This window comes from Salminus brasiliensis, chromosome 13 (assembly GCF_030463535.1).
Source record: "Salminus brasiliensis chromosome 13, fSalBra1.hap2, whole genome shotgun sequence".
NCBI classification, from domain to species: Eukaryota; Metazoa; Chordata; class Actinopteri; order Characiformes; family Bryconidae; genus Salminus; species Salminus brasiliensis.
In genome coordinates this window covers 28,477,283-28,488,287 of record NC_132890.1, presented here as the reverse complement: position 1 = coordinate 28,488,287, position 11,005 = coordinate 28,477,283, and the positions used below count along the sequence as shown (strand labels likewise).

The window sequence follows — 11,005 nt, the reverse complement described above, 5'->3', positions numbered from 1 at the left end:
TAAGTAGCATATTCACAGTAATGCATTAATTGCAGTAAAGTATGAAAGCGTGTGGTTTGGGACTGAAGTGTAGCTTAAGCTGTCAGACATGTTTTAACTTCAGCTGTGACATATTACCATCCGTCACCGCATCTGCAATCTTACTGTCAATGAAAGAAAGCAGCAGGCAAGGTAAACATTTCACACTTTTTCCTCATCCTGGTTGTGGTGTTTAGAAATGAATAGGGGATCAGATATGCTAGTAGTTAAATAGTAGTTAACACCACTTGTAGCTTTAGCCGTTTGCGTCCTAGTGCAGCTTCACATTACTCATATGTGTTACTGGGCAGAGATCAAAGCAAGCGGGGAACTTTATACTGCATACTGAATAAATCATAGTAGATACTGAATAATTTATAGTGGATACTGGATAATTCATACTGCATACTACATACATTATAGTAGATACTGAACAATGCATACTGCATACTAGATACATTATAGTAGATACTGAATAATGCATACTGCACACTAAATACATAATAGTAGATACTGAACAATGCATACTGCACACTAAATACATTATAGTAGATACTGGATAATTCATACTGCACACTAAATACATTATAGTAGATACTGGATAATTCATACCGCACACTAAATACATAATAGTAGATACTGAACAATGCATACTGCATACTAGATACATTATAGTAGATACTGAATAATGCATACTGCACACTAAATACATTATAGTAGATACTGGATAATTCATACTGCACACTAAATACATTATAGTAGATACTGGATAATTCATACTGCACACTAAATACATAATAGTAGATACTGAACAATGCATACTGCATACTAGATACATTATAGTAGATACTGAATAATGTATAGTGGATACTGGATAATTCATACTGCACACTAAATACATTATAGTAGATACTGAATAATTTATAGTGGATACTGGATAATTCATACTGCACACTAAATACATTATAGTAGATACTGAATCATTTATAGTGGATACTGGATAATTCATACTGCACACTAAATACATTATAGTAGATACTGAATAATTTATAGTAGATACTGGATAATTCATACTGCATACTAAATACATTATAGTAGATACTAACCAATAATACTTCATACTACATAAATCATAGTAGATACTGAATAATTCATAGTGGATACTGGGTAATTCATAGTAGATACTGAACAATTCATACTGCATACTAAATGCATTATAGTAGATACTGAATCATTCATAGTAGATACTAAACAATTTATACTGCATACTAAATATGTTATAGTAAACACTGAATAATTCATACTGCATACTACATAAATCATATCAGAAACTGAATAATTCATAGTAGATACTGGATGATTCATACTGCATACTACATAAATCATAGTAGATACTGAATCATTCATAGTAGATGCTGAATTATAAAACAGTACTTACTGAATAGTTCATTAAATGATTCATAGTAGTTAATGAATACTGGTAGATAGGTCATAGTACAGTAGATAGTATAAGTAGATAGATATAGAAACTGAATAGTTCCTAGTGGATAATCACACACTAATGCACTGTGTTATACGTATAGTGTATTAATTTCTCAGACATGTTCAGGCGCAGTGTGGATTCAATTGCAAAACCAGCGGTGACTCAGCACAGGCAAGCCTTTTCGGTTTGGGCCGAGGCTTAACCCTGACTCTGGAAACAAGCTCATGTGGTGCTTTGGCCATGTATCCACGGTAACAATAACCAGAAGTAAGCAATAAAAGACTCAATGTAATGAAGTGAAATTCTGATGGGTTTATACTTCCTTGACTCCACAAGGAAAAAATAGCTCACAGATCTATTCATCAACACTGCTATTAGAGTTTAGCTTAAGATTTTAACTAGAATTGAGCTTAAGGTAAAGTAACTAAAGAGAAATTCCCAGAACACATACACACACACACACACACACACACACACACACACACTTTAGAAGTTATTTAATACTTAAAATTTGTGCCAACTTTTCAAAAGACACATTCAGAGTGAGTTTGGTGTGAAATGGTTGGATTTACAAGGGTGACAGGACCTACCATGATTTTATTTACTATCCTAAACTATCAATCTACACTTGTTTTATGAGTTTTATATATAATGTTGTTGCAAATAAAAAAATAGTTTTCTTTATCACCACACCTGAATGTTTCCCTCCACTATTTTAATGATATGTGGTTTTACAGTTCTGTTATTCGTTGGTAAAGTAGTGTCATTAGATAATACAACATACATCAGATAGTGTATTCAGACTCTTCTAGTGTAATAGCTTTCTGTGAGAGAGTTTTAAGAGACGTTAAACTCTTCAGAAATCTGCTTCCATTCACCTCCACTGTGAGCAATTCTAACTGTACATTTCTCCAGACTGGAACATTTCACAGTAAATCCACTCTGAATGACTTTGTTCACATCTTATCCATTTCATTATGCAGAACATTTTGAAAATCAGTGGAATTCCCCTTTAAGTCTATTTTGAGTGTTTTTTGGAAAGGTGCTTTTACTTTTGTGGAGGATGGGTTAAGGATATTCTACACACCTATGATTATAACTGTCTATGCTGAATGATCTAACAGCATAATGTTATATTGGTTTAGAGGAAAGTGAGGCGTTCAGCATGACGGTGAGGTTGGGCATAGTGCCTGTCCAGCTGAAGCACTGTGTGTGTGGTGCGTGGTGTGTGTATGCAGCTGAGTCACTGCCTCTCTATAATCTAGTTTGAATAAAGCAGTGTCACACATTTTAGATTGGGTGGGTGAAAACATAAACAACTAAAGTATAATTGGTGAAAGTAAATGAAACTAAGCTACAACTATTCCATACTGTCATAAACTCAAAAAAACTTAAAGCATGTGCAGGAAATTGAATAATAAATACTGTAATGAAAAAGTTATTCAAAACTAAAGTAAAACATTGTGGAAAAGTTACTTTTACATCATAAATGATTTATACGCCCTTAAACTGATGTGATACTGATAAGATTGTCTTTTACAAATGGTACATGTGCTGCATCTGCGTACCTACAGGTTTTGGGGAAAGCACTAAAGTAATCAAACAATAAAATAAGACAAGAGACAAAAAGTGACAGAAAGTCAAAAACATATTATAAATACATCCATTGGTTATAAATAATAACTCGATCAATTTAAACGCGGCAGTGGCGCCACCTGGTGGCTGTACTTCACCAACCTTTTCGTTGTTTGAGACGATCTAATGATCACAGCTTAAATAGATTAGTATTGTTTTCTTAAATAAAACACACATAACATTATAAAACAATATTTTTTACTAATTAGACGAATTGGAAAAACGCAGCAATATCGATTTTACGAACAAGATTTGGTTAGACGCAAATCCGCTGACGTACAAACAATAAGTGCAACAAGCACAGCGCAGTTTCCGCCGAGCATTATTTATAGATCCTTTTTTCTTGTTTGTTTTCCACCCGTTTTGCGACATACCACACCCATATCAAGACTAATTCCACCCGTATTCGGTAAAAGCCACACCTCTTTAGCGCGAATAATTGGTTGAAGGTTGGCGATGCCAGGACGAACTAATCGCCAATCCAACCACAAGAGCAAATGCAGCCAGCCAATCAGAGCGCAGCACGGTGACGCAACCAGCCAATCATATGAGTATGTAGGCGGGACTTGTCGGAATACGGGTGGGGTTTGCCTGAATAGGAGTGTGGAAAGAAAAATCTGAACAGAGCCTCTTCAACTTTTTTTTTCTGACAGCAACTTCGAGGAAGTAGCCGAGGTAAGGGTTTCTTTTCCCCCCTAAACTTCATTAATTAAGGTATTGTTCTTAAAATAAGCACTTGTATGTCACGAAACAGACTTGATAAGCGCTAAAAAAGACCCGATCGTTGCCTTTTTGCTGTGAAATAAAGTCAAATTAAGTCGATCGGTTCATTCGGTCGGTTCGTTAGCAGGCGTGCGGCTAATGAGTTAGCTAACCCGTCCATCTGAAATAAACTGTGATTAAACGTTATTCTAGTGATCAGGAATCGATACCCAGCCAATTTAGTCTCGTTGTTAGCGCAGTGGTTTAAGTGTAGGATGTATAATTTAGGATTAGCTTTTAAAAGACTGTTTAATCTCAGTGTAGTTATCTAGCTAGCATGTCTTAGCCTAGCCTGCCTACAGAGGATATAGAGGCGCTGTTTGTTCCTAATGTGTTTGTTTCAATCTGAAATTGATTAAAATGTCATCCTCATCATCCCTGTAGTTTAGCCACGATGCTGTTGTGGGAGGTTTGTTGGGGAAAAAGTTGGAAACAGTAGATAAGTAGTGAGTGTTGGGCTGAAGTTGGCTTTTTAATGAAGTGAGCTCCATTTAAGGTGGAACGCAAAATTCGACCCCATTCACATGAAGTGGGAGGTTTTTGGTCTCCAGAAGGTTTATAATATCCAGTCAATCACATTATATGTATTCTTACTCTTTATTTTAGAGGATGGAGTGTATAAAAAGGCAAAAATCCAGAAGCTCTCAGATTGTGAGCTGCTTATAACCAGTTTCCTGTTTTTGTCAGGCTTCATTGGTTAAAGGTGTATCACTCTCCAGTCATCGGTTGAGTGTGCATGACTTCTTACATCTGTCCACATTATAACTGAAGTGGTTATAAAAAGGCTGGCCTTCTTTGAGATGAGTGAATAAGCAGCACTTGTGCTGTTGATGTAAATAAAGGCCATCTGTGGGCCTTCAGACTGCAGTGAGGAAATGTCACCCAAACCACAGGCGTGTCATAGGCAGGGGCCCTGATGTAGATTTACAGTGATCAGAAAACACTGTCATAATTCTCTAATGCTGTATGTCTTGCTTCTTACAGGAGGTGTAGGCTCACAGCAGCTGTGCGCGCGCGTGTGTGTGTGTGATTGTGTGCATGTGTGTGTGTGTTTGTGTGACAGCACTGGAGAGGAACGCCTGTCTTCAAGCCTTTGGCGTAATCGTCTTCCGGCAGACGCTTGTGGCCTGAGCAGGAAGACGAGAAAGATCCTCGTACGATTCTGGGGAAGAAGAGGGTGACAAGTGTGTGTCAGGGAGGAAGTAGCTGTAGTTTTAGCCTACAACGCAACATGACGGAGTTCTGGGTTTGCTTCAGCTGCTGCATTGCTGAACAGCCTCAGCCGGTGAGTCTGAAATAATATACACTGAGGTGGAGCTACAGTCTCTCATTAGGGTGAATATTAACACTCTAAATGTAGGTATTGTGATATACACTGAGGTGGAGCTACAGTCTCTCATTAGGGTGAATATTAATAACACTTTAAATGTAGGTATTGTGATATACACTGAGGTGGAGCTACAGTCTCTCATTAGGGTTAAATATTAATAACACTCTAAATGTAGGTATTGTGATATACACTGAGGTGGAGCTACAGTCTCTCATTAGGGTGAATATTAATAACACTCTAAATGTAGGTATTGTGATATACACTGAGGTGGAGCTACAGTCTCTCATTAGGGTGAATATTAATAATACTCTAAATGTAGGTATTGTGATATACACTGAGGTGGAGCTACAGTCTCTCATTAGGGTGAATATTAACACTCTAAATGTAGGTATTGTGATATACACTGAGGTGGAGCTACAGTCTCTCATTAGGGTGAATATTAATAACACTCTAAATGTAGGTATTGTGATATACACTGAGGTGGAGCTACAGTCTCTCATTAGGGTAAATATTAATAACACTCTAAATGTAGGTATTGTGATGTACACTGAGGTGGAGCTACAGTCTCTCATTAGGGTGAATATTAATAACACTCTAAATGTAGGTATTGTGATATACACTGAGGTGGAGCTACAGTCTCTCATTAGGGTGAATATTAATAACACTCTAAATGTAGATATTGTGATATACACTGAGGTGGAGCTACAGTCTCTCATTAGGGTAAATATTAATAACACTCTAAATGTAGGTATTGTGATATACACTGAGGTGGAGCTACAGTCTCTCAGGGGTGGGTGAACAGCATTCTATTAAGCTCTTCCTAAGCAATAGAAGTTATGGAAAAACACATTAAGAGGTATAGCAATTGTATAACAATGCAGAACATCAGCACATGCTACTGACTGTAAAGAGTGTAGTTCTGAATTTTTAAAAATTTAGATGTTGTACAGTTTATTTAATAGTTTATGGTGTGTGTGTGTGTGTGTGTGTGTGTGTGTGTGTTCTGCAGAAGCGGAGGCGGAGGATAGATCGGACAATGATTGGAGAACCCACCAATTTTGTGCACATGACACATGTGGGCTCAGGGGACATGGGAATGGGTTTATCAGCGGTGAGTCACTAAAAAGTGTTCTGCCGCCCAGCAGCACTGATACCATCAATCACAGTCACACATTTATAATACCACCAGCACATGACCTTATCCAACAGTCAGGGTTCAGAATTTGGTCTCTTTATAAAAGGAATAGTCACTCTGTGGGTCCTAAAAGCTTGTCTATCTGAAATCAAGGCTATTAATAAGTAGTTTATCCCTCTTTCCTGCAGTAACTAATTATTTGGGAAGGCTTTACACTAGATGTTGGAACATTACTGTATAGAGGATTTGATTCAGTTAGCCCCATGAGCGCATCTCTGCAGATCATACAAGCTGTGTAAGAATGCCTGTGTAAGCAATGGATGCACCTTAAAGCTGCAGCATTCCTAGCCTAGCCTAGCTTCAAACTGTATCAAGAACAGCTGTAAAACTGAATAATTCCAGAGTGCTGCTGCATAGTGCTGCTGTGCGGTTAGCTTGCTAAAGAGATTGTAGACAATCGACTGGGTTAGCTTTTAGACTTTCGACCGGCTCCAGAGACATTCACATGCTAGATTACCAGTTAGACACTTGCTTTGGTTGGCCTAGAGTTTGCTTTTAGCCTTTTTTGCCTTGCTTTCCTATTCTCCTGAACTAGTTATTGTGTGTAGCCTTGAAGAATGTCACTAGTTGGTGTATATTGGCTTGGGGGAGTACATATAAAGTTGAGAGTGTTGCATAACAGTTTTGGAGTTGGCTCGTTTTACAGGCTCAGGTTCACGTGAAGTTTACTTATGAAAGAGGACAAAAGTGTTTGAGGGTTAAAATGTACAAAACTCTCATTATTTAACTATACTAACTTAAGCAAAATATTTGAGCTGGACCAATCAATGTTTTTTGAGCAGATATCGATCATCAATACTGATCCACGTTAACCTTTCTTAGTAATCAACCCTTGTGCAGGGCTTTTGTAATGTTCTGTGCATTGTCTTTCAAGATGAAATGTACTTGATCACATTTTAAATCTTTGTTAAACTCCAGCTGTACCAGCTGAGAGAGCTTGTGAATTCCTGTGCAGAACTGCTCTGTTAAGCTCAGTGTTGGTGGTGGTTACTAGCTCTGTTCATACTCGCTGTACTGGGCTGAATGATGTACTCTCCAGATGGGTTTTCAGTTAGTGGGGTTAAGTCTTTACCCTTCATCTCCCACAAGTCACTTTAGTTTCACACATTCTGCAAATGTGAAAGTTTGAGTCAAATATGGTTTAAAAAAAAATAATAATAAAATAAATGTAAAAACATTACCAAACCCCAAACACACTCTGAGAGGTTTAATAGTGTTCTGTAGCCATGAGTGTGGTTATTGTTACTTATTGTCATCTAGCAGTTGAACAAGAAACTGCAGGGTCCTATAACCTTGTGCAGAGCTGCAGCAACTCACCTAATATGGAGTTTTGGCTAGTCACAAATGGCATATCTCTAGTAAAAATAATTTCCTATTGTAAATAAAAGTATGAATTAAGTATGAAAAGATTAAACAAAATTTAGTTAGACCTTTCTTTAAGCTATAAAAAGGTATCACCGTATATCAATCAAGACAGGTTATGTAATGTTTTACATTCGGAGGGGTTCATGTACATGAACAAGTTCTCTCTCTCTTTTGTGACTAGTGTTGATATGACAGTGCTTCCATAGGTCTATGTAGACAGCCCTGTTTCACTTGAGGAAGTTCAAGTCCATTTTAAATTCTCAGTCAGTGCTCACATTGTATAACAAGTGCTGCAAGTGACAGTAATGTTTAGTGGAAGTTTGTATTTTTAAGCTTTTATACAGAGCTTGAAGTGGACTGGCTGCTTAAAATGCAAGTTCAGCAACACTGCTCCACCTGTTTGTGTTTATATGCATGTGTTATCAACAGTTGTGTTTTTTTATTAAAAAAGAAAAAAGACAACACTTGTTGGCGTTTTGTTGGAGTGCATCGTGTCAGCATGTGTAACTGTGTTTCGTTTCTCTGTAATTAAGGTGAACTCAGTCCAGGCTCAGATGAAATCAAAAGGTGGCTATGGAAACGGCACACCCGAGAACGTCCAGTGACCAGGTGAGAGGGTTTGTTATCTTTATTACTCACTGCAACACTGATATTCACAAGCACACACACTCTTAAAACTAAAGGAGACACAAATGACTCTTTCACAGCCATGTTTGAAATACAGGTGTGTGAGTGTAAAGAACTTTTACATCAAGTGACACCAGGGTCATGTTTTCAACTGCACAGTCCCACACTAAATAATAGTATAATCGGAGTGAAGTGTAGAAGTGTATGGTTTGGGAGGCAGAATAACCAAAACTCAGCCAGAGAACTCCAGAGAATTGGAGCTGGGCCGAGGAGGTGACTGGAGTGTGTTTAAAAAGAACACCGCCATATTCCAGCTATAACCATACACTGTATATGCAAATGAAACTGGCGGATCTGTTTACACAGTAATAGTGCTGCCTGAAAAGACAGTGTAATTGGATATCAGCGGAAACTGATTATGGCTATGCTTTCGAGAAATAATATTAAATAATATGTGTCATGTAATACTGATGGAAAAGTGTTTGTAGATGATTTTGTAAAATCTTTCTATAATTTGTTCTGCATGTGCTGTATGGGGACAATTGGTCATTGAACAAAAAGGGTTTATCCTGATTTGTTGGAGTAACTGTCTGTACTGTCCTGAGAAGGCTTTTTACTCATCCCAAAAGTATTAGATGGAGCACCATCCATCATTCCAGAGAACAAAGTTCCACATCTCAATGCTAGGGGGCTTTATACTCTTATAGCCCATGCCAGGCATTAGGCATGGTGCCAGTAGGTTGGCGTTTGCTCCAGAGAGTCCTATTTTATTGATCATACTTCTTTACAGACACTAGACAAGGGGTGTGTGTGTTTGTGTGTATGTGTACATATATATCAGCAACGTAAGAATAGGCTGAATGCATTCTTTAGAAGTGATGTCCTCACACATTTGTACTTATAAAGTAGCATCAGAAACTGTTCCACTATTATTGGGAGATAACAAACCTTTTTTTCAGTAGTATATGGAACCTTTTATTGTTTAGAGTGCAGGCCTTCACACTGCTAGAATAAACACAATGACTGGTATATTTGTTAATTTATTTACTTATTTATTATGTTTCTGTGTCTTTTGTTGTGGGAAAAAATGTCTAAAAAGTACATTGTTAAATATGATTTTGACTGTTTCCAGAACTCATGTAGCTGAATCACCACCTTTAGTGTGTTTTATGACCCCTGTGCATATCTAGAAAAATAGGCAGTTTAAACTACACTGGACTTTGGATCTGAATATCCGAGACCCCGTTTACACCTGTTCCCTTCATGTGACTAGTATCTGGATTGTATCCTGATGCATTTACACTTGGTAGTCAAATGCGTCTCCAGTCTTTGGGGTGTTTTACACTTGCATTTTCTCGTAGCTTGGCCTTATTCAGTTATAATCCTCATCAATACTCAAGATTCATAAAGTAACCAGGTAATAATTAAATAAATATAACATAATTAAATAAACAGTTTTTTTTCTGTGTTTCTGCAGGGTGTATGACTTGTGGGAGAATGTGTGTGTGTGCATGTGTGTATGAGACCTGCTGAACAGCAAGGGATGCTGGACTCAAAAATAAGGAAACAAAAAAAGCCCAAACCGCCACACTGGATTATCCAAAGAGTCGGACCACTGTTTTCGAGAGGTTGTGTATATTTTTGTAACAGAAGCACTGTCATGCGCTTACAGCTCTCTGAACGTATTGTACAAATAGCCAAGGAACATAAAGCGTTACCGATTGATACTAATACTTGTGTGAGCAATTATGATCTGGTTTCCATTTTCTGAATGGACGCATATTTATTTCATGATTCGCCTCACAAGAAAATAAATACGGTGGCTGGGCCACTTCCCATTTTGAGGCATCGTCTCTAGATTACAAGCGAACTTTGAATGATGATGAGGAGAGAAAGATAAAAGCCAATCTAGAAATCTAGTTGCATTTGTAATAACTTGCTTTTTTTGTTCTTGTATTTTATACCTTTTCATATGTTTTATATTCCCTGGGTTGTGGAATATCTTTTTTTTGTTGTTTTTTTCCCTTCCATTTTTTTTTTTTTTTTTTTTTCCTTTTCCTTTTTTAAAGCTTTTAAACGCACTCTTTCAGTAAACTTGACCCGTGCAGACCTCACTGTAATATTCCTCCCAACGCTCTTATTCAGTTCCTTAACTGGGAAGTATTTTTGTACAGATGCTGTTCATTTTTCAATTCCAATGCCCAAATAAAATGGCTGATTGCACCATATGGTGTTTTGGTTTGTGTGAAATCTGTACATTTCATTTTTACACTGATTTTTACACTGATCGGGAAATGACCTTCAAAATGACATTTTGAGCAAGATTAATAAGAAAGCTAACCATCTCTGTAACAAATGAAAACACAAACTGTGTTTCCAAATCTGTGTGGCTAGCTCTCACTGTGAGTTATATATCTACTCAGTGGTCAGGAGGACCCTACAGAACCACCACAGAGCAGGTATTCTTTGGTTGGTGGGTGATCCTCAGCACTGCAGTGACGCTGACGTGGTGTTGCGCTGGTACGAGTGGATCAGACACAGCAGTGCTGCTGGAGTGTGTAAACACTGTCCATTCACTGCTCACTCTATT

At 37.6% G+C, this 11,005-nt stretch overlaps 1 protein-coding gene across 1 annotated transcript; it reads left to right on the top strand.

Annotated features, from left to right (window-relative positions):
* Window positions 1–3,768: 3,768 nt before the first annotated feature.
* Window positions 3,769–10,641, top strand: LOC140574903 (CDC42 small effector protein 2-like). The gene is made up of 5 exons (XM_072694970.1): window positions 3,769–3,811; window positions 4,883–5,183; window positions 6,238–6,339; window positions 8,322–8,397; window positions 9,893–10,641. The coding sequence occupies exons 2-4, from the start codon at window positions 5,130–5,132 to the stop codon at window positions 8,391–8,393; spliced, it is 228 nt and encodes a 75-aa protein (XP_072551071.1). The 5' UTR covers window positions 3,769–3,811; window positions 4,883–5,129; the 3' UTR covers window positions 8,394–8,397; window positions 9,893–10,641.
* The last annotated feature ends 364 nt before the right edge of the window (window positions 10,642–11,005 follow it).

Bases quoted from the DNA above. Each gene is read 5' to 3' on its own strand.
- LOC140574903 (XM_072694970.1), top strand. From the start codon at position 5,130: ATGACGGAGTTCTGGGTTTGCTTCAGCTGCTGCATTGCTGAACAGCCT. The intron at 5,184-6,237 runs GTGAGTCTGAAA...TGTGTTCTGCAG, and splicing joins TTGCTGAACAGCCTCAGCCG to AAGCGGAGGCGGAGGATAGA. The intron at 6,340-8,321 runs GTGAGTCACTAA...TCTGTAATTAAG, and splicing joins TGGGAATGGGTTTATCAGCG to GTGAACTCAGTCCAGGCTCA.